At 37.0% G+C, this 24,832-nt stretch overlaps 1 protein-coding gene across 12 annotated transcripts in view; it reads right to left on the bottom strand.

Moving 5' to 3' along the window:
• Ush2a (usherin) overlaps positions 1-24,832 on the bottom strand; it is a 738,328-nt gene that overhangs the window by 371,921 nt on the left and 341,575 nt on the right. For all 12 annotated transcript variants that reach the window (XM_078022812.1, XM_078022814.1, XM_078022813.1 and 9 more), the window contains exons 31-32: positions 16,205-16,318; positions 14,072-14,233 (exon numbers count right to left, since the gene is read on the bottom strand). In XM_078022812.1, coding sequence (XP_077878938.1) covers positions 14,072-14,233; positions 16,205-16,318 — 276 coding nt within the window. The remainder of the gene's footprint in view (positions 1-14,071; positions 14,234-16,204; positions 16,319-24,832) is intronic.

Raw genomic sequence — 24,832 nt, forward strand, 5'->3', positions numbered from 1 at the left:
CCATCCATATTGATTAATGTTCTTTTTCTTCTTTTTACCGTTATCTTGTTTGTTTCTTTTTGGGGCAAATAGTTGGACTTGATTTATTGGAGTCCCCCAGAATCAGGCCTTTAGCATAGGACTCTAGTAACCAAATTAGGAAGTTTATCCAAACTTCTGACATATAGACACATGAATCTAATATGTGAGTATTGCTTTAAACTGACTTCTCAATTTCCCCTATACTTAATGGACCCATGAGATTGAGTTAAAGCCATTGGAAAGTAGGTGGGGATCTGACCTTTGTTCCCAGGCCTGGTCCATAAAAATCTCCAACAATGATCCTTTGTTCTCTTTCCACATCTACTGTAGCAATGGAGGTAACTCTAGAGAAGCTGTGAAAGTCACATATTAAATATGAAAGAATCTACATCAACCTGTGTCCTTGAATGACTGTGTAAAGGAGGAATTATCCATTTCTATTGTGTTTCTGCAATTAGAAATTTGTGTGTGTGTGTGCTTGTGTGTGTGTTTACCTCATCTAGGGCTATCTATTTTTATTTATATATTACAGTGGAATGCATTCTACTTCTTATTACACATAAAGAGCACAATTTTTCATATCTCTGGTTGTATACACAGTATATTCACATGAATTTGTGTCTTCATACCTGTACATTGGATAATAATGATCATCACATTCCACCATCATTACTAACCCCATGCCCCCTCTTAACTAACACAGAAGGTTTTATAAGGTTGGAAAACTCAAGGAAGAGAATGATTCAGCCATGGAAAGAACTAGAAAAAGTGAATTCCAGTCAGAGGGAAGAAAAGTGGGAAAGCACTTCTTGCATTTAAAAAAAAAAACCAGAAAGGATATAAGGATAGCAATGTGGAAATACATGGAAATGGGGATACTAAAATAAGACCAAGAAAGAAGATAAGAGTTAGAAAATAAGTGTTAGAAGCCAACGTAAAGCATTTGGATTTTATTTTAATTTAGATGTGAGGGATGAAGGAGAGATACTCCAAGATTAAATCTGTGGTTTTCTTTTCAAGCAAAAGAATGCATAGTATTACTGGTTCCTAAGATGAGAGGCAGGACAAAGAACAAGTGGATAGGATGTGTAGATGAAATAGATTTTGGTTTTAGGAAGGTGGAGCAAAACTGCCTATGGTAAGAGAGCCCAGTTTAGAGTTAAAAGTGTTCACAGCTTGGGAAGAAGTAACTCCTTGTAAAGATAAGGATTCCTGGGTTGTTATATGGACAGTGCCTGAGTGTCCCAAGAACTCCATGACAAACCAGTGTTGGTGGGTAGAGATAAAAGAGACTACACCAGACCTGGTAAAATAATAGGGAAATTGAGAGGGTATGGTGTCACAGACACCAAGGGAAGAAAGGTCCAGGATCATTAATTATAAGGCCTCCACCTTGTCCTTGAATTGGGGAAAGCAAGGACTTTGACAGCCTAGGAAAGAACAGTTTCAGTTGAGTGGTGAAGTCATTGGGGAGACAATGTAGGTGTCATGGGTTCAATCATGTTCCCCGCAAACAGATATTCCAGTCCTAAGCCTTGGTATGTGTGAGTATGATTTATTTGAAAACAGCCTTTGTAGATATCATAAAGTTAAGTTGAGATCCTACTAGATCAAGGTGGGCTGTAATTCCTGTATGGCTGGAAGAGAGACATTTGGACACAGGGAGGGCAGCCTCTTGGTGATGACAGAGCAGGATAAGAGAGGTGCAATTGCAAGCTGAGAATGTTATGGATCTCCAGTAACTTTTCAAACCTGGAAGAGGCAGGGAGAGATCTTCCCCAACAGTTTTCAGAGGATGGATGGCCCTGTTGAGACTTTAATTCCAAGTTTCTAGCCTCCAGAACAAGTTGAGAGAATACGTTGATGTTGTATTCAGGCATCCAGTTTTAGATATTTTGTTATAGCAGAGTTCTAGAAACTAATACTCTTGTAAGGAAACAAAGAAAGTGAGTCATTGTAAGAGAGGAATGTCAACATGTGAAAGGCAAGGCTGGGGCCAGGAATGGGATGAAGGATTCAGAAAAGACATTTTTTTTTTTTTTTGCCACTCCCAACTACATGTGTTGTGACTAAGATCAACAATGTCCCCCAAATCTTCATCTATGGAAAACATGCAACAAGGTTCAGAGGTGGAGATTTTAGGCAACGATGAGATTATGAAGGTTCTGACCTCATCAGTGAGTTAAGCCATTAATGAGATTATTTAATCTATTAATAGCTGGCTGGAATACTAGGATGTGGAACCTAGTTGGGGGAAGGGAGAAGGGGAGCTTGGAAGGTTTTTATCTTCTCTTTGGTCCTTTCTTTTCTTTCTTTTTTCCTTCTCTCCTTCTTTCCTCTTTTACTCTCCCTTCCTTCCTTCCTCCCTTCCATTTCTTCCTTTCTTTCTTTTTTCCTCTTTCCCTGCTTCCTAGCTGCTAAGTTGACATTCTTCTGACACACCCTTCTGCCATATTGTCCTGCCTCACCTCAGATTCAAAGAAATGGAGCCAGCCAACCATGGACTGAAACTCTGAAACCATGAGGAAATAAATTAAATGTCAAGTAATTTGGTCAAAGTGACACAAAGTTGACTAACATGTGTCAGGCTATAGAAATAGTGATGAAAGGAGCTAGTAGGAGACGAAAGGTAAACATGCAGAAAAGGAAGTTTAACTGATGAAGAAGTCCTCACCAAGGTATGAGAAGATGGAATCTCATGGGGGATTAGCCACCTGCAGGGAAATGGACACTTGTTTTTCTTTTTTTTTTTTCCTAAGTGAGAAAGGAAGCATTGACTGTGACCTAGGAAAGCTAATAAGCTTCATGACAGCAAGTTGAGGAATCCCATCCAAGTTCATCCATTTGAGGTTCAGTAAAGTCATCTACTAAGATTAAGCCAGGTCCCTGTGAAGAGCTGTTGACAATAAGTGAAGAATTGGTCATGCTGAATGGGAAGTAAAGCAGATTAGAGAAATAAAGAAAGGTGATCGGGCTGGGGATGTGGCTCAAGCGGTAGCTCGCTCTCCTGGATTGCGCAGGGCGCTGGGTTGAATCCTCAGCACCATGTGAAAATGAAATAAAGATGTTGTGTCCACCAAAAACTAAAAATAAATAAATAATTAATTAAAAAATTCTCTCTCTCTCTCTCTCTCTCTCTCTCTCTCTCTCTCTCTTAAAAAAAAGGAAGGTGATCAAGAAACATCAAAAGTGTATTGGAGATTAAAGGTCATCAGATATCAGAATGCCACCAATCTGCATGCTTATCAACTTTACTCCCACTGAGCTCAGGACCTCAAGCATAGTCTCGAGAAATACTATTAGATTTATCTATATTTGATGAGTTTTCATTTGAATTTATTGTAATAACGATGGTACAAGAGAGTAGAGACAATTAAAAAAGAAATATTTCAAGTTGTATACCATGGAGCTAGCTTAGGAGAGAGGGAAAGACAGGATTTAAGGGAGAGATGGGGAAGGGTAGAGTGATTAAGACAGTTTTAAAGAAAAACAAAAATATTTTTAGAACAAGTAAATTACCAAAATAACTGGAAAAATTGGTGACTATTTTTGGGGGATAGTGGAATATCTGAACTGGTTGGTTGTGTTAAATATGGAGCATTTCTAGGTCATGGCAAGGCCCCAGATATTAAAACGAGAGCAAGTAACTTAAAAGCACAGTGGCCCTTCCTGTTGATTAGACCATAAAGCATCTGAGAGACTGAGCTGTCCAGTGGATTGTTGAGATGGAAGTTGAAACCACACCGAATGTTGCCAGATTCTAGAGTAAGGAAGGAGGGGGGAAATCTAGGGGGTCAAGTTTTTATTGAATCAAGAAACAAGTCAGGATTTTGGTGAAGTTTAGTTAAGAGCATGGATCTTATGGTATTGGTGAATATTAAAGGAAGACAGAAAAGTAATAACGTGGAGTGATATATAGTAGAAATAAAGCAGAGGATGCTAACCCTCTCTCAATCTGAATCAAAATAAGAAATAAATCATGAAGAGTATGAGAACTTATTAAACCATTCCCTACAAGGCCTTTGAACCTTTTGTTCTCCATTGTATCTTCAATGCTTAGAAGATGTTGAAAAATTATTGAGAGTCTATATCAACAGATAATGCTCATTGAATGAACTATTTCAGACCAAAATGATTATTTTCTCACTTTTACTGTGGTGAGGTATATAGATTTTCAAAATGATTTTGAAATACATGCCTTATCTTCCCTAATGGGTTTTAGGAATTTGGAGGAAATTTTAGAATATCAAATCATCAAACGCACATATTCATACATCCAGTCGCAGGTTAAACTGGGTTCCCCCCAAATTCATATGTTGAAGTCCTAGGCCACACAACCTCAAAATGTCACCTTATTTGGCATGCTGAGCCTTTCAGTTGGTAGTTCAGATAAGATCATAATGGTGGGTTCTAATCCATTCTCACAAGTGACTTTACAGAAAGGGACTCTTTGGACACAGACCAGCACACAGGAAGAACAGCCTGTGAAGATGAGGCTGAGATTGCGTTGATGCACCTACAAGCCAGTGAACCCCCAAGATGGCCAGCAAATCGCCAGACACCAAGTAAGAGGAATGGTATAGCTTCTCCCTTAGACTTCAAAGAAACCCATGTTGCCCACATCTTGATCTGGGACTTCTTTGTCTCCAGAATTTTGAGACAGTAATGCTGTTTAAGCTAAGCAGGTGCAATACTATTCTATGGCAGCCCTAGCAAACTTACAAGTGGTTTTTTTTTTTTTCTACCTAGTGGGTGATTAAATGAAAATTTCGAGGAAGCTACAGGAACAGCCTACCTCATTAAAACTGTTTACCAAGTTTAGCATATTAATTACCTCTGAATTATGCATCAGTATTTGTTATTTACTCTAAAATATTAATTTACTGATTCTCAGTGTTTTTTCAATTTAATTCATTTCAACTCAATTCAATAAAAGTTTGTGAGATGCTAACTGTATACTTCTTCCTTTATGATAGATACTATATAAAGATTATAAAAATGAGTGACATAATAATTATACTACATGCCCATGTATTTTTATTATGGAGTCAAGATTTACTCTCTTTAAAAATAAATTAATATTATAGGATAGACTATATTCAAATGATAAATATGTAGGGAAATGACACACAAAAAAATTGTGACTCAAAGGAGAAACTGGGAATTGAGGTAAATTATCAGGTATGTATAACATTTTGATAGTAGCATATAGTGCTAGAGGTATAGGGAATGAGTAAGTTGATCAACCTGATTAAATATCCAGATACAGATTTGGAGAAACTAGAAGGTAGGCATTAATAGGTAAGTGCAAACAGATTCCTAGGATGACCTTCCTTTACACAAATTTTATCTCATACATTATAATTGGGAAAAAAATACCAAAAAAATTTTCTTATTTCTGATGTCCACACTGCAGAGAATTTTAACAATAAAAATACTCCCTTTTAAAAAAAAAGAAAGCACTAGAACCCCATTAATAGGAGATAATCTTACATTGGTGTATATCTCTACATATACAAGTGTATGTAAATACATACACATCCACATATATACAGATGTATACACACTTATTTTTGGATAAAACAGATTCATATACTACAGTCTATTAAAATATTTGCTTTTCACATGTTTCTACATTAAATATTTATCTAAAGTATTGTAAGCTATATGGTCACACAGTATTCCATTTTTGGACATTTAGAATGGTAGATTTGGAATTTTTGCTGTTATGCACAGGTCAGTGAACTTAAGAAGCAGAGTTTTAATTGCATAGATAAAACATTTCTATACTTATTTCCCAGCTTGGCTTGAAGAAGAGGTAGATGCTTCATTTTATAAGTCTTTAATGGCTTTCTGAAAGGTAGGAATTCAACCACAGATGCTACCTTAGCAACTGCTGGGGGGTCAGAGGATTCAGGATGTAGATAATACAATAAAAAGACAGCTCCCTTGATCTATTCTCCCTCCCACATTCTCTGAAAGAAGTCATTGAAAAGAGAGATACGGTGTTTCACTTTAGCCACAGTAAGTACAAAGACAGCACAGGGAATCTATGCCACATTAACACTCAAGACTTGAGGACATAAGTTTGGGGGCTCTTAGGAGCTGTTGCTTGGACAGTGGTTCCATAGGTATGTTCATCAAGCTCTACCCATAAGTATTGCATTCACTTTTCTATGGAAAGTCACAACTTAAAAGAGTTTTAAATAAATAATAATAGACAGTTCCTGTTTGTCCAGCTCTCAATGAACAGACCATTGTCTTTTTCAGCATTTAGCTCTACTGCTTTTCTAACTGAATATCATTCCCACCATCCCTAGGAAATCCCTTCAAACAGAGTCCTTTCCTCTCATTTGAGAGCATAATAGTCCTCAATTCAGTTAACAAATCATCAGTATATTTAGGCACAGATCTTAAAATACAAATTTAAATATGTTTTATTTCTCCCCATATTGGTGCACATAGAAGCAACTTGAGAGAAGAATGACACTTTGATTATATTGTTTTATGGTAAGCACAAGTGATAGCTAAATGTTTCATACAAGCCATCTCATTTTTTTGACCCCTTGTTACCAAATAAACTTGACTCTTGAGAGTAGACCATCCGCTGTGCTTTAACCCACCATATTATCCCCAGCCTTGTACAACTATTGAGGAGTTTCTGGTCACAGAGGGAGTGGCTTAGTAACTTGGCTTCTGAAAAATATAATTTCTTTTTATAGCTTAACTCTTTCCCCCTGTATCCTTAAGGTTTCTTAGGCTTTGTGTAATTTAATGCTCTGTCTTTGACATAAAAAGGGCACATGGTGACTCATGGATGAGATCATAGCCTTACCTGAAAAGCCTCACATGCTCTGCCTTATTAATAAAGCCTACAGTTTAAAGCACAAGGATTTTAACAGGACGCCCCTTGGTGATATTATATAAGGGAAGTGTTTTCCAGGTACTGCATTGTGGTATTCAAAACTGCAAAATTACAGAAAACATCCAGGCTAAAGTGAAGTTTTATTTTGCTATGAAAGGACCTATTGTAAACCATCAGCGTGAATGAATATAATTTAGCTCAAATTTGTAGAGTGTTGATAAGGTTCCTTATAACGCTTGGTTAGAAGTACCTAACCTTTAAATGCATTTTATTGTGCCATAAGCAATACAACTTCTTCTTCAATAAATTTCTCATCGTAAGACTTAAGTATTTGGAAGGTTCAAGATGAGCATTTCTATTTTGCTGTTTATACACTGTTCTTTTTGACCTTGATCAAGTAAGACAAAAAAAAAAGTTATAGCATTTTGAGTTGGTTAAAGATATAAAGACTTATTGACTTTCTGACTTCATCAGAATTTTAGCTATTTTTCCTATTTTCCTTCTCCTCTCCTTCCTCTTCCCTTTCTTCTTTTTCTCTTTTTTTCTCCCTTTCTCTCCGCAACCCCCAACATTCCATATGTGCTGTTATCCATGTCTGACTGCTTCAGTCTCACTGCTAGACACCTAGGTCCTGATGAAATAGCAAAGGCAAGGTGCTACCATTAGTTCTAGGATTTAGCCATTCATGTTCAGTCATAAGACTTCTATAGATTATTTAGATGATATACTTGAACACATATGTGTAAAGTGGATTGGTGTTAAGTGTTCAGTTTTTTTCCCAGTAGAGTCCCTATTGACTTTTACCCCTTTGAGATTCTAGAAATTATCAAAAACAAGGGCTTAAGTTATGCTAATCAAAAACAATTTGTGTAGTCAAAATAAAACTGTTCTGAGGTATTACTCTTCTGTTCTCAGCAGAAACCACAACTTATGTCAACCTTCTTGCCATATTTGATAGGCACTTCTCTCTGTTACCACCATCTTGCCATTCTTGTTCCCCCCAATTTTGTAGGCTTTTCTGAAATATCTCACAAACTTCTTAAAGATTGCCAGTTTCTGGTAGGGTGCTCATTTAAAATGAGAATGATCTGGTTGGCTACAGTTTGGATAGTCATCATCAATCAGGATGCTTCTAGCTTGAACTTTGAAACAATCCTAGTATGCTGAACAATCTCACAATGTGTTCCTTCTTTCTCCCTATTTATGAACAGACTGTATACACACATCATAAAGGGCCAACAATAGCTCTACTAGTGATATCAATATAGGTTTTTCAATATTTCAATAATGTTTTTAATCATAAGCCTCAAAGCACAATTGTTTTTGCCTCGAAATTCTTAAAAATCTGTTATGGGATAGAAATAAGAGATTAATGGAGATCTTGCAAAAAAAGATAAATGGCACCACCAGAATACCACAAAACTGGGGGAAAAATTAATTGAACCTATACTTTTGATAAATATTTATTTTTTGCAGAAGAAAAATGCATACTAGTTTAAGCTGTCATTATACTAACCTACATCCTATTTTTCATATTATTAGTAATACATAATGTGGTAGTTTATATTCAAAAATAAAACTAGAATGTATATACCTCATGTATTTATCCAGAAATACACCAAGGTTACTATGGTTACGAAAAATCCATTACCTTTGAATACAGAATGAAAAAGTTTGACTTAAAGTGTGTGCTATTTATTATAGCAAACATCAACAGCCTTCGGGAGGTTCTCTAACTGGATTCATTTTTCAGTGTCAGAACTGACCCAGCATACTACTAGCTTATGGCCTATGCAAGGCAAAAATTTGAACTGTATGCATTTTTAAATATATTTTGTACTAACTCAAGGTGCAGCAATGCCTTTGACTTTTAATGCTTCATATTTAAGAGAAAGAAGAAAAAAAAATTCAAAGCACCTGGATGCTAAGTAGTTTCTGGATTGAAATGCATGTGCTCTTTCCTATATCCACCATGTCAGCCAGATCCATTTGCTAAATAACAGGAGGATGTCGGCACTATGTGAAGATTCAAAAGGAAACCACATATAAGTGGAGGAGTGCAAAAAAAATGTTGACACTTTGAATATTTAGAAGGGGACATTAAACCAAGTTATTAAGGAAGTTTTTGATAGTGTAGAAGACAAAGAATTTTAAATAATGATGGGATAATAACAAGGGAAAACGATATGAAACATAGCTGTTGATGAAATTTCAAAATTATCCCTTACTAGTATTAAATTTATGCTTATTATGAGTGTGATCAGATGAATTAAAGTAAATACAAAGGGCTAATAATCACACAGGAAAGTTATCAATATAACCAGAATTTGAAAATGCAAATAAATAAAAGGATAATTTTTCTTGTCAAAAATATCAAAGATTTAAAAAACATTCATTGCTGATAATTTTTCTGGAAATAAGGTGATACCATTTATCAAATATTCTATAAAATTTCACTATCTTTGATTGCTGTTCCTTCTGAAAACCTACCAAATAAAGATTTATATATAATAAAACTTATCACAATATATTTAAAATAGAGATAAATGCTCGAGTGTTAAATGCATGAATGTACATCCATTTGATGAAGGTTGATGTTTTTAAAATATAATTATAAAGGAGGGGCTGAGGTTGAGGCTCAGCAGTAGAGCATTCACCTAGCACGTGTGAGGCACTGGGTTTGATCCTCAGCACCACATAAAAAAATAAAATAAATTAAATAAAGGTAAAAAAAAAAAGACATTCTGGGCTGGGGATGTGGCTCAAGCGGTGGCGCTCGCCTGGCATGCATGTGGCCCAGATTCGATTCTCAGCACCACAAACAAACAAAGATATTGTGTCTGCAGATAACTAAAAAATAAATAATAAAATTCTCTCTCTCTCTCTCTCTCTCTCTCTCTCTCTCTCTCTCTCTCTCTCTCTCTCTCTCTCCTCTCTCCCTCTCCCTCTCCCTCTCCCTCTCTCCCTCTCTCCCTCTCTCCCTCTCCCTCTCTTCCTCTTTTCCTCTCTCACTTTCTCTTTAGAAAAAAAAATAAACATTCTTTAAAAAATATAAGGGAATATAGTTACAGTAAGGCAATATGCAAGGGTACAAAAATATACCTGAGATCTAGCTCAATTTTGTTAAAATAAATAAAGTTCCCAAAAAACTAAAGGCCAAATGTTTTCTCTGATTAGTGGATGCTGATCTATAATGGGGAGTGGGGAATGAGAAGAATGGGGGAAATTTGGATTGGGCAAAGGGAAGGTGGGGAGGGATTATTAGGATAGGAAAGATGGTGGCATGAGATGGACATCATTACCCTAGGTACATGTAATGATTGCATGAATAGTGCATCTCTACACCGTGTACAACCAGAGAATTGAAATGTTGTACTCCATTTGTGTATGATGAATTGAAATGCATTCTGCTGTCATGTAAAACTAAGAAGGAAAAATAAAAAATTAAAAAGATAAAGTCCTTAAAATGCCCTAAAAAAAAAAAAAGAATGAAGTACTAGAGGGAACCACTTCAAATAATTAGAGTTTCTTCTTGTGTTGTAGAATAATAAGATATTAGTATCTGCATGTTTTAAATTACCTTCAATAAATATATTTTACTTTCATTATTAATTTTATAATTTTAAAAATGTTATAAATGTCTAATAGACTGCATTTCTCAGTGATTCTGTGAAAAGACATTTCAGCACTATAGTGATCCATTTAAATGGACCTAAATTACCACCATTCCTGATAGCACCCGACTCACTAGTGGAAGTTCCATTCTCAAACCACTCAACATGGGTAGGATATTAGGTCACAGAAACCCCAACACAAAGACAAGCAACGAGTACCAATAGCATCATAGTTATACATCATGATGGAACGTGACATATACAGACTAAAGCCCTTTTAAGTGGCTAAGCAGTATCCTACCACTTTCTCCTCATATAACTTCTGTCAGGGAGATTCCGTTTTCTCTTCTATCTTTTCTATGAGTCCTAGTGGACAGATTAACTTTGAAGGTATAAGTGACTTGAATTTAGTGCATATCATAGGAATAAAACCTTGGAGTTTGAATGGGATCTTAAAGGCAATTTTATTCAACTCTAATGCAATTTGAGAGTCTCTGCAGAAAGGGGGGCATTTGATCTATGCTATAGCAAAGGCACTTGCTTCAGGGTGCTGTTATAGACTGAACTGTGTCCCCCTAAAACTCATGTTGAAACTCTAACCTCCAAAGTGACTGCATTTGGAAACAGGGCTTTTAAAGGGATAATTAAGACTCAATGAAGGAATAAGAGTTGGGACCTAGGAGGGGACCTCGGTGATCTGGCCATGACACTTGCCATCCCATTGGTCTCCAGGGTTGATTCAGCTGATCTGGCTGGCTGAGCAGTGTCCCCTTTCTCCCTCTTCTCCATGTGTGTCCCTCCTAAAACTGCACACTCAGGCAAAGAGGATGCTCTTCCCTGATAGAGGAGGATTGTTCTTTGGTCAAGAGTATATAAGTAGTTATGCTCCACTGCTAGAACCTCCCAACGAGCTCTCAAGAGTGGGAACCAAATCCCATATGACTGGTGCCCTTACAGAAACAGGAGAAGACATACCAAGGATGTGTTTGCATAGAGGAAAAGTCATTTGAGGACATAGTGAGAAGGTGGCCATCTGCAAGCAAAAGAGAAGGGCCTCAGGAGAAACAAAACCTGCTGACACCTTGACTTGGAATTATAACCTCCAAACAGTGAGAAATAAGTTTATTCTGAAGCCAAACAGTTTGCCATTTTTTTTTTTAATGGTAGTCCCAGCCCACTAACAACGGCATTCTGTGATTTACAATCAGGTCCATTGTTATGGTCCCCACCAAAATAAAATATGTCCAACAAAAGAATGTATGGAGAAGAAATGTGTGGACTCTGGGACCGGATGGACCTATATTTAAATGAGTTCCTTCAATTACTGACTAGACTTTCTTGATTTGTCTAGGCTTCATTTATCCAGATAGTAGATTAGGAGAGTGGTGTACATCTTTCAAGTCCATCTTAACTTTCCAGGCTTAGTTCCCTCCTTCAGACCAATACTGAAGTCTCAACACACTTCATATCTTAAGCTATTGGGAGACAAGGGATGCTTTTGAGAAGCTATGAAGCTTCTAGGAAAAAGACGATGTGAGTGATATTGAAGCGACATCACTTCCTAGAGGACCAATTCAGCATTCACTTTGTTCTTTTAGCTAAGTTGCTACTTTTTATTTCCCTTTTCTCTGCCACTTTTATTCCAAACCCCACTTCCAGTTCCCCTTGCTATTTTTTTTTAATGTTGTTCCTAGGAGTCAGGAGACTTTATTCTTTCCTCCAACACCTGGATTCACTGCTTACTCTGCAATAGGTCCTGGAGTTGCAGTAATGAACCAAGCAGACATGCTCATGTCCTTATGACACTTATAGTTTAGGAGAGCAAACAAGCAATCTTGTTCAAAACAATGCAAACAACAACAACAAAAAAATGGTGAGGGCTATAATGATATTAAGTGAATATAGGGGAATACTCAAATCATACCTGGGGGATTAGAGAATTCTCCTCAAAAGAAAAGTTATTCCAGGTCTACAAGGTACAATACCCCATTATGCACAATGATATATTTTGATTCCAGAAGATTTTTGTGTACTCATTATTCATACATATGTAAAGTTCATTCTATGCTGTACTTTAATGATAATCATTTTTTTCTAAAATAATTTCTGTGTCCTATAATTTTTAGTTAAAATTATGCCATCGACTTTAATCTTATGATCCAATTTTGTTAGGGTAAAATTAATCTATTGTTCAGCTTGTAATTTGAACTCTGTGCTTTACAGAAAATAATAATTATTTTTATCAACTTTATCAAGTGCCAACATGCTATATATTTTAATACAATCTAATTTCTTGAAAATTTTTAAGAATGTAGTTATTTCCATTTTACAGATTCAGACATGTCTCAGAGAAGTTAAGTAACTTGTTTCAAGTTCACACTCACTAGACTTTGGTGTCAACGTTTATTACTCACAGACTGTGTGAGCACAAGTTCTGTATTCCTCAGTCTCCTCACTTGTAAAACAGGAGTAAGAACATCCACTGTATAGAATAAATGCTCCAGAATTCTCTCTCATCATGATGAATAAAATAAAAATGATAGCTCTTGTCCTTTTAAGGTCCTTAAAGAATATAGCTGAGAATATGACTCTCCACCAGTGCCTCATTCCAACATCTAAATGTGTCCCCGTGAAGCTGGGAGTGCCAAGACAATAGGGCATTGTCTGGCTGCTTCCCTGTTATAACCTTGGTACCTGGCATTAATGTGAATGAGTGAATACATACATAATTAATTCTACCTCTGACTCTAACTTGTCGTAACCTTTCACAAAGAACTTAATATCTCTAGGCCTCAGTTTTTAAATCAATCAATATTTGATTAATAACATCTAACCCAAGAGACAAATAGAGTATATAAAGTCATATTATATAGGACATTATAAGTACTATACAAATAAAAACCCTGTGCAGACACCAAATGACAAACCTAATGTAGGTCCCTTGTATTTAGAAAGCTTTCCAACAATTTATTTTACTTAACTGTCTATATGATCAGGCCTATATACTGTGTTTATTCTCTAATGGTTTAAAATTCAGACCACAGTGAGTGACACGAACCTGAGTGTTAAGATTATTCCTCATGAAGGAGGATCTTATGGTAGCTGGCCACATGATTGTGAATTTGTTGAAAGGACATCACTGGTCCAATCTGGATCTGGCACTGAAGTGGACCACACTGGGCCCAGCTGCACTCCTGTGATTAGTGGGAGACAGAGTGGTCTATGCTAAGCCCTTGTGCTGGTCTATTCCCAAGGTCTCCTCTGCATCTGAGCAAAGTCATAGTGGTGCAAGGGACTGAGGGAAGGCGTGGTGGGGGGTACTACAGTAGAGAACACAAACCTTGAAGTGACCCAGGAGGCAGCATGTGCAATTTTTTATATTTTTCCAGCTTTGGCTTTACCCTAATATGACCTAATACTAATATGATCTTAAAGATCACGAAACAGGAATAGTTATGAGGAGACAAAAATAAGTAACTCAATTTTAAAAAAAACAACATTTTCACATAATTTCACAGTATAGTTATTTGGCATATTAAAAACTATTAACAGAGAATGACAGAAGTCTTACCTTTGACTGTGTAGTTCTCTCCTTTGCCTGAATAGAGCACCTTCCCATCCATATATAAAGAGTACTGAGTTAAAATACCATTTACTTGTTTGGGTGGTTTCCAGGAAAGTAACAAAGAATTGGGAAGGGATTTAGCTACTGGTGGCTCAACCTCTTGTGGTGCTATAGAAGGATAAAAAGAAAAGAAAAAGATTTATAGAGTCTAATTTTAGTTTACTTTTCTAACTCAAACTTTTTAGATCCAAACCCATAAATCATGAAATAAACCTGAAATCCCTTGCATGGAAATGTTCCTGATTCGTGGGCAGTTTGTCAGTAATTGCTTTAGGAACAGTGCTAAATAACTGTCCTGAATTTATGAGAATTTGCATCAGTGATGGATGGGGAGTCCTTACAGTAGTTCACTTGACTGACATTTGTGTTACTTCACCAAAAGTATTATTAACCCATAATGTCTATGTGGGACATTGCCAATTAAAGCAAATTGAACAGACAGAGTGCCCTAGCCTCGAGGAGCTTACGATCTGAGATAGGCAACATCCTGACAGCAGATCATAATAGATGTTTTTAAAAATCTCTGCAAAACTTTCAGAATAGCTAGAAAAGGGACAATCAATGGAATTAATTATATCTAGAAACTACACTGTAGGCATATTTTTTTAAAAAAATAAGATTTGTTCATTTTACATAGTGGTCAAAGAAATAGAGTATATGTTTTCAAAAATGGACCCTAAAAACAAACATTATTTAATAAAATAAAAATAATTTTTTGGAAAATTTGGAATTCTTTAAATAATGACAAGGAAATGTGAAGTGAATGAGTAAGGATTCCCTCTGGGACATAGCTATGAAATAGATGTGAAGGGGACCAGGCAAAATCTAGACAGAGGGTGGAGTGGATGTACAGAAAGTAATGAGATGTGGGACACTTTGTCCCATGAAGGCTGGTGGATGTACATGCAAAAAGGGGAGATGATCATGTACCCCAGCAGACATAATGACACACTGAGAAAAAAAAGGTGCCATTTTTAGTAGACTAGCTGGAGAAAATACTGAGAAAATACTAACCATGGGTCACTGCTGATGTAGCCCAGATTAGAGGGATCTGGTTAGATCAGGCATAAAACAGAAAAAAAGAAGTGTCACAAAAAGGATTTTACGAAATCTGTTTTCTTGCCACTGCTTTGGCTACAGATCTCTGTCTTTCTTTTTCTTAAATATCTTCTATGCAAATGGTGCTTGTTGAAGGATTTAAAAGAGGGAGAGAGGAAAGAGGAGGGGTGGAGGGATGGATACGAGGAAAAAGAGAGAGACCAATGGACTCTTTTTCCCTAGAGATCAAGCCTTTAAATCTCTTAAATAACTTCACAACTAGACAGCATAAGAAATGTATGGTTCCTCTCATCCAGGAGATAGAAATATGAAGTAACAATGCTTCAAATGTTTTGAGAGCTGTTATTTCTTGAAGTGATGGGTTCAGATGCTTGAGCAAAGCTTTCAACTCCAGAGTGCTAAAATATTTTCTCTTTCCCACTGCCTTCTTAACATGTGCTTTCTGAAACATTAATTTATTCCAACAGTTTGTAAGTTGCAAGTAAAACAAAAGTGAGACTTAAGTCGGAAGGAACTGAGCAGTGATTAATAATGCCTCAATTGGCATTTGGAGGCTCCATCATACTGAAATAATTGTTGCCTGTGCTGGTGTTTAGCAGTTAAAAGAGACCATGGAAATCAACCGTTTGATTCTCAATTTCATACTGTGCCATACAATCAATTCTTTTTAGTCAGACTGTCTCTAGATTTACTTCTGAGCCATAGTAAAATGAGGAAGCTTTCATTAATCTTTCAGATGCTTCATATTAATGACAAGGCTCTTGCATGAACAATGTAACAGCAATTAAAAAGCCCATTAATCTGCATTACAGCTATTAAAGATGCATGTCATTAAAGGGTATGGAGTTTGATTCATTTTCGCGCCCCCCCAAAAAATGGAGCAATTATGGCCTGGCAATGCACTTTGTCATCAAATTAGGTTGGGGTTTTCCAGCAAATGGCCTTGCAGCATTTAGCTCTTCTCCTATTTTATTATTCATGACTGAAATGTGGAAGTCAAGACCTTTGAAATTACTTTACCTTCTTGTGGAGTAGAGATGTTCAATGCATGTGAGCTCTCGGTACAGCCAGCCAGAGTGCAAGCAGTTAGGGTTATTGCATAGTTTTTGAAGGGTAGCAAGCCTGTCAATATGCCTATAATAAAAGAGGGGACAAAAAAGGTTTGCATGTTTACTGTAAGCATCTCTAAAGGCTTGTATGTGTGTGTGTGTGTGTGTGTGTGTGTGTGTGTGTGTGTGTGTGAAAGAGAGACAAATTCATAAAGAGGCAGAGAAGCAGAGAGAGACAGAGACAGAGAGAGAGGGAATAGAAAACAAAAACATGTGACTCAATTAATTTTCCTGCTTGTCTACCAACTGCAGAATGGGGTAACCCATAAGAAAAAAAAATGAGAGACCCACTTATTGTTAAGACAGCTTTAAAGCAGTATTTGATATTTCCCCCATTAAGGAGCGGGGTGCAGATCTACACATAGCTCATGAAACACAGCCACAATGTATCCAATAGTTAAGATGCATATTATCTCATTCCAGATCCCAGGCCTCCCACAGAAACAAAACTATTCAATTTTCTCAAACCTAGCATTTTTCAGCCTTATTTAACGAAAGAGTCCTTTTTATGGCAGTGTCTATTAACATACTTTAAGAAATGTTACTCCCGAGAGTGGCTTCATTATTTTAACGGCAAGATACACATATACAAACTATTTGTTTATGTTGCAGTTAACAAATATGCAAATTAGCATATTTGAACAATTAGCAAATTAGATAATTATGCTTTTGTACTTCTACCTGCAAAATTATTAGTTTATTTAATTAAGACACCTGTCTTAAATGGAAGTATTGCACATGGAAGTGTTGAATTAACCTGGTTGGGTGGAGGATACATAAAATTTGTTCAGCAATTAAAAGTACCTGTAGAAATAAAAACACATTTTGTTTACCGGTGTTCATAATCAAGGCAGAAGTTCTTTATTTAGTTAATCCTGTGAATTATACAACTACCCATAATATAATTTGTGCATTTTCTCACCAGTGGTTTTTCTCAAGAACTTTTCTAGAGCAAGCTTTAATCCTAACCAGAGACTGTCATCATTCATATAAAATGACAGTCCCACTCCTGGTATCCCTTTATTGATTAAACCTTCAATAGCCTAGAGAATATATTATTGTTTTAAGGTGCCAATATTGTTGACAGCTTGCATCACTCAAACACAAATTTTAATATACATGTTTCTGTGTTTGCCCTCCCCGATTAGAAAATTTACAAAATTAAAACAGCAAAGAGCCAGAATGAAGCCAAGAAGGTAAGTCATTGTTTGCTTTGGCACCTTCTGTTTGCCCTCAACGCTGCACACTGCCTTCAAGTCTCTATTCCAGCAGTTCCCAGGCCTCTCCTTGGGCTACTGAACCCTTTCTGCCATGTTTTTACATGAAAATATCCATCCACTTGGCACTGTCAACTCAGCTCATGGCCAAAGAAGACAGCAAGCCAATGAACTAATATGCATACACGTGTGACCATCTTATGCCAAGTTCAGTTCTAATTTCAAAACCCCCTTGTGTCAATACCTTCTGCTTTCCCTCCTTCCTGCCACTGTGACTGTCATTTCCTCTTGAATCCCCCAGACCATGAATTGCATTGAGTTCACTTTAAGAATATCTTAAAAGCAAGCTAACGTTATCACACACACAGCCTCATCATGCAGTAATGAAAAGCACAGTCACTGAGGCCAGAATGCCTGCACACAGATGCCTGTTTTCTAGTGATGGGCTTCATAGGCTTAGGCAGGTTGTTCTGAGCACTGTGCCTTAGTTTCCTCCTCTGTACACAGACCCTAACTTGCATACGTCTCACAGGCCTCACCTGTGACATGGGGATAATGCAATGCTTACCTAAAAGGGTCACTATCAAGATTAGTGAGGCTAGGCCTACAGAAGAATCAACACAAAGTTATGTAAGATGGAGAGCCCTACTGCAGAGATGTGTCAGTCCAAGTCACACTACTAGTACAACCCAACTTCTTCCTCTCTAGGCTACTAGATGATTTTTTATCTTTCAAAGATTAATAGTCTTCTTTTAAATACTAAATCAAATAACCCTCTATCCTTACACTTTTACACTTACTGTATGTTCTCACAGTCCCTTAAATAACTTGTGTTTCACAAGGTGGGGTCCTCAGGCTTCCTCCTTTTTCTAAACACATACCTTTGTTAGTTTATGAAACCTCACCTGTCAGTGATCATCTGCTTTTCTACAGACTTCACACCTCCACAGAGCTTTCCTTCTGCATTTCCACTTGTAGACTACTGACCCCACATACTCAACATGTCCCAATCCCTACACAACATTCTAAACTATTTCTTAAATGTTTCTCTCTCTCTCTCTCTCTCTCTCTCTCTCTCTCTCTCTCTCTCTCTCTCTCTCTCATGCTCACTCTTGCAGTACTGGAATAAACTTTCTACTTACATAGCTCTGTGTCTAGTCTTCTAGATTCATTAACTCATTAACCTTAATAGTGTCTCTTTGAGATAATGATTGTGTTATCCCCATCTCAGGGGACCTTGAGCATAGTAGCCAAGTGCTCTACCAGTGAGCTACACCCCAGCAATTTGTATTTCCAATTCTTGATGCTTCTACTGTGATATTCAAGTTGCAGGCTCCAATCAGAGGCATTGGGACAATATACATTCTAGCCATTGTATCCTCAGAAAATCTTTGGCATTTGCTATGTCCTGTTGGCAAGTTGGAGCCTACTGTAAGATTCTAAATAGGACAACTTGCATCACCTGAATTAGTATAATGCCACACTATAAAGAAATGAATCAGCATCCAGTAAATAAAACTTTTAATTTTGATACATGCAAAAAAAAATCATGATGGGATATGAGGTTAGTTTCCTTTGTTCATCACTTGAATTAGATGGCATATGGAAAAGGCAATGCCTTTCACAGATGAAAATGCCTTGACTGAGGCTTTTGAATACTATGTCCAAAAAGGCACAATGATTGTATAGAGTTTGGTGATCTCAGATCCTCAGCACGAACGTTTGTCACACATCCAGGTAACATTATCATTGAGAAACAAAAGCGGTTCTATTATTTCGCAATTTTGCAGTCTGGCCTTAAAAATTACTTTATCCTGAGACACTATTTCTTCTCTGATTATAACTAAAGTGCTTTATTGGCATTGCAACTGTTTTATGAGCTAATCAGGAAAGGTATTAATGTAGACTAAGATGGATCATGTCAAACAGATACTGACTTCACATGCACAAGGTTTCATTTAACCCGCCTTGCTTTTCACTAGAGGAGTTTCTTTGTGCGCATCTATGTGTCATGAAATTCCTCTATTAATTCTCACCCTAATTTAGACAGAGGCATTTATATGATCTTTCTTGTATATATATTTAAAGACAATATTTTAAAAGGACATTCACTAAGGCAATACAACTCTCACTAAATGTGCTTTCCCCAGCTTTGTGCTTTATTAGAGAAGATTACCAAGTTATATTTCATAGAAAGATCTCATGATTTTTAAAGAAAGAAGAGAGAAACTAGATCATCTTACAGGCCATTTATCAAAGTGCTCACATTTCCCACTTCAAGCCAGGTGAAACAATAATAAACACTGAGAAATGAGAGCTGCAAAGCCGAGAACAGAAAAAAGAAAAAGAAAAAAGGGAGAAGAGAGCTGATGTTTTGGTTTTTGCCAATTCTGGATCCCAGGTGGAAGGTTTTGGATAGTACATAAATCATACATTCAAAAAAACATGCTGTCCTTTCTGAGGCTGGAGTGCCATTTCTTTCCCAGGGGGGGATCTTGTTCATCATGTTATGACTCAGAAACAAAGTTGGTCAAACCAACTGAAGAATTTCCCCTAAATACAAGCTAGTATTATCAACTTCAGTAAGAAGATCAGGGTACAATCCAGCATTTTCTCCCTTCTTGGCAGGTTACAGTGAAGTATTAGGGCAGGGGAAATGGATGCTCCTCTTAAACCAGAATAATAATGAAGCCATCCTATCTTCTAGGACAAGTGATTGGTCTCCTTTGGTTCTCAATATGAAGTGTTTATACCAGGATAGATTAAAGTTGATGCCTGTAAAAAGTTGTTCTAATATCAAAGAAGGAAGAAAAGTACATTCTCTCTAAGACAGAGGAAGGCAGCCCTTCTTGGATATCTCCTTTGAGATCCTTGAGTGATTATTTCTAATGGCGTTGCCTTAGGTATCAAAGTGATACTTAGATTATATACTCTGTTGGAAAAGAAACTTACTATGGTAATAAAATAACATCAAAAAGCATTTATCAATTTTTCTTGATCTGCCTCTGAGAACAGTGCTCTAGAAGACAAATGATTTTTTACAAAGCTTTTAATATAAGAAAATGTTAGAGCCAGAAAGGCCCTAATGATAACAGTAATACACAGATTAATACAGAAAGCAGAACACTTACATACATGTGAAGTGGACAGGGACAATTGTCAGATCTGGACTTTCCAGGCTAAGATGACAAGAGGCCTATATTTAATGAAGGACTAATTTTCAAAACCTAAGGTTACCAAAAGTCTGTCTGTGTTTTATTTTTAAAATACAGAGAAATATACCATATGGCATATTTACAAAAGAACCCAAGACATAAATAATGTGTCCACTGAAAACCCAATAGGAGAAAATGGGGTGGTATTCCTTTATGGCACTTGGAGTGGTTATAAAGTCTATTCCTCCAGTGAGAACTTGAAGATTGGCTTGGATGTGAATGTCTTGTTTGGGAGTTATCACAGAAAAGTCTTTCTCTTTAATTTGAGTGTTCCTATCACTAGGCAGGCAAGATGACCTCTGAAACTCCCTTTCAGCCACAAAACTCTGTGAAATCAGAAAATGGTCCCAACCATGTCAGGAAACCTGCCAATCTTTCTTGATAATGGAAGAAGGCAAGGTGGAAAAAAAAAAGACCATTCAATAAGCATAAAGTAAGCATTATTGATGTCTTAAAAGTGTTAGTAACCCATGAAACACAGGAGCATTGGTATCTGGATTAAAATCATTGGCACCAGAAGGACCATAACTCTCACTGCGAAGCGATAATGCATTTTGCATTAATGCTTAACATTGAGAAATCTTGACATGCCACACCAAGGGAGTTTGAAGTCAAGTCAGTAGATTCTGTTTGAGTTGCAGTCCTGTGGGCCACAGTGGGAAGAGAAAGCCCAAGCTTAAAGAGCAGGGAAGGACATCTTTTAGGAGAAGGAAATACATCATGGTAGGAATTTAAGAACCCTTCTGCATTTCTGCATATGGCTCCAAACTCTGCACTCTGAGGATTTCCACCTAGCAGAAGGGAAGAATCTGTGTCGGGAGAAGCTTGCAACATAAAAGTCCTTCATAATGATTGACAGGATTCCCAAGAATGCAAAGAGTATATACTTCTTCACATGCCCATTTCTTCATCAGCTATTATATGGCTATTACTATTATGCAAAAAACTGGCACTTGATAGTTGACTGAAAATATGAAGATCTTTCATTCTCTTAGTGCTATTAGGCTACTTGCCTCTCATAAGAACCCCACTACACCTTACCCCTTCCAGGGAGCCTTCAAAGTAACAGGCGATTGTATCCTTTGATTGATAGATTGATTGATTGCTCTAATCTCCAGTTTCAAAGGCACCAATGAGGAATATCAATAATTGGAGGCAGCCCTACTATGTAAGAGAAAATCATCATCGTGGGGCTGACACCAGCTGCATAAGCTTTTGTGCTTCTAATAGGACTCTGGATGCCGAGAAGCATGGAACAACAGAGCAGTCTGCTTTGACGCTGAAATTTTATGATTAACTTCTCTGACTAAATGCAGACAAGTATAAATGCTCTGCCTAGAAACCGAGCCTGAGACACAAAGCAAACTGGCATCCTTTTAAAAGCCAAATACATTTTGGAGAGGAGGAAAAAAAAAAAAAAAAGGACGCTCCATTTCTATTTACATACTTCAGCAGACTCCTCCTCCCTCCCCCGCCCCACCCCCAGCTGCCAACCTAGGTGTTTGGCTGGCATCCACTGTAATCTGTTCTCCTTCATTATGTTAATCTGTGGGCGGAAAGATTTCTGTCATCTTCGAATCGCTTGTACAGCAATGGTAAACACCTTGGCCTGTCTGTAATTGGACAGGTGTCTGCATTGATGTCACCCAGCTTTTAATTCAATTAAAGAACTGGCTGCTCTGCTCTCATTACCCACTCATTTCCTTTGCACTTTGAGTCTGGCGGGGAAATCTGCACACAGCAATTGTCTACCCTGAGTCCAAAGTCAGGGAGCCCCTTGCAAAGATCACGCATGATATATCAAATGGACTCCAACAATCCAAGAATGTTTTCATATTAGCAAAGTCATCTGGAATCATATAGAGGATTTATTTTCTCTCTTTATTTTTATAGTATCTAAGTGGTGTGTTCTACCTACTGGCCAGTAATTAGGAGCAGTCACAGCAAACAGAAAAGCTGTTTCCACTCTCCTCTCCCCAGGGCTTTCCTCCATCTCAAGAGAACTCATCAGAGTGCAATGCTCTTATTTATTTGCTGGCATTTCACATTTGGATCAAGAAAGTGAGGGTGGGCCAGAACAAGGCATTTATTAAGAGGGCCATCTGGTAAGGGACACCACACAGGCAGAGCTGCTACTGTACCTGGAGACACAATGGAAGAACCCACCCCTATCAAAGAAAAGTGGCCTCAGGGAGGAGACCAGAAGAAAAGGCGACTTTCTGGCTCAGGTTTCTGCTGCAGTCCTGATAAATTCTAATTTTTAAGTATACATCCCAAACCAGCCGAGTGAATGGATTAAAGAGAGTAAATCAATCCAATGTGCCATGCTTTCTGCCCACTTAAAGGACCCTCGGAAAATAAATTAAAGTCCTAACACAGACATTTTGACACAGTGACCCCATGAAACTGAATAATGACATTTGTTAAATATGGATGAAAATTTAATGGTCTAGGAGAGATGTGGAAACACACCCAGGATGCTTCTTTTCTGGTTCTTAGTAGCCAAGGAAGTTGGTGTTGTTTTTGTGGTTTTGGTAGCATTTTAAAATAAAAATAAGGATCGTTAATATTTATAAAGTAAAAGCCAATTTTCATTTTACCTGAAAGATGAAATAGCAGACAAACCTGGAAACCAAGGTGATATTTTGGAAATTAAAAACTAATTTTTCTTACATTTAATTTCCTTCAAATGGACTTTTTGATCTCATTTTAAAAACTTTCACTAGGGAACACAGAAAATTGTACACCTTGGGTCAAAGACTATGCTGATTTTGATGTTTATAAATAGGAAAAAATAATATTCTTTTATTTCCTTTATAAAATATAGGGCCTAATCCCAGTCTTAACACATGGTTTAACCAGTGATTTTAACTGACCTCAAAGCATTTTCCAGTTAAGATTCTCTCAGCAGGTTTAAATCTAACCTCAATTTTTAAATCATTGCCTTCATGGTAAGAACTACAGAGTCCCTGTCATTTTTATTCCAAATAAATTTGAAGGTAACTCTTTATCTTACTTGAAGGGCAGACACCGACATCATTGGGACTCTCCATAGAATATTGGACCTGACTAAGCAGAGAGGTGAGCAAGGAGACATGAGGAAAAGAAACAAAAGTCCCCACTACTGACCAGTGTCCCATGTTCCTTGCTACAAGTCTTTGATGGTATTACCCCATCAAGAAGGGGCTGCTGTGGGGCAGAACATGACAGAGTTGCTCACATCTATGCAGCTAGAGAGCACTAGGGCCCAAGTCAGAACCCACACCTTCTGACCTTTATTCTTGCCCTGTGATCAAAGCCCCAGGTAAATAAGAAGGAAAGAAATCTATTGACAAAATATTACTAAAAATAATAGTTTGCTTTTCATAACCAATAGTTGATTAAAAATGTACTCAGAGGTTCAAATTTAATACTAAAATCCACTGCCTACAAAGAGAAAGTAGAAGGCGCGTTACCTCAAACATGCAACTGTGTATTCTTATTCCCTTTTACAAAAATACCAACGCATAAGAAACTCCACACGGGTGTGTCTGAGTATGTGTGTGTGCATGCCTGATGTTTATATAATTAACTAACATGTTTAACATTGAAGGCATATATACTTGCTTATTTGACTACTACATTGGACTTTTATTGTATAAAATTTTTTATACATTCTAAATATAATACAAATAAAAATTATAAAAGCAGAAAACAGACAATTAGGGTGACTGCTCTCTCTCTCTCTCTCTTTTTTTTTTTTTTTTTTTTTTTTTTTTTACCAAATCTGAATGACAATCTTAAAGTATTTGTATTGAATGTTATGGGCATGCCTAGTTGATTACCACTTTATCACAGAATATATACCTTACTGTCATTTTTAACCAGGTTATGTGTTACCAAAAAGAAATCCAAATCCAGTCCTGCAAATTCTTATATTTTAAAATGAATAGCTTGTAAAAAAAGAGAAAGGGGAAAAAACAAATTCTCTTATAAGAAATTCACAATACATAAGTAGTTCATGAACATTTTGTATTCAGGAGAGTAAAACAAAGCTATTAACTCATCAACACTGCATTACCTAATGAAATTCTTCTACATTAGCTAAGCAGCAACATTACATCATTT

Source organism: Ictidomys tridecemlineatus, chromosome 10 (assembly GCF_052094955.1).
Source record: "Ictidomys tridecemlineatus isolate mIctTri1 chromosome 10, mIctTri1.hap1, whole genome shotgun sequence".
NCBI classification, from domain to species: domain Eukaryota; kingdom Metazoa; phylum Chordata; class Mammalia; order Rodentia; family Sciuridae; genus Ictidomys; species Ictidomys tridecemlineatus.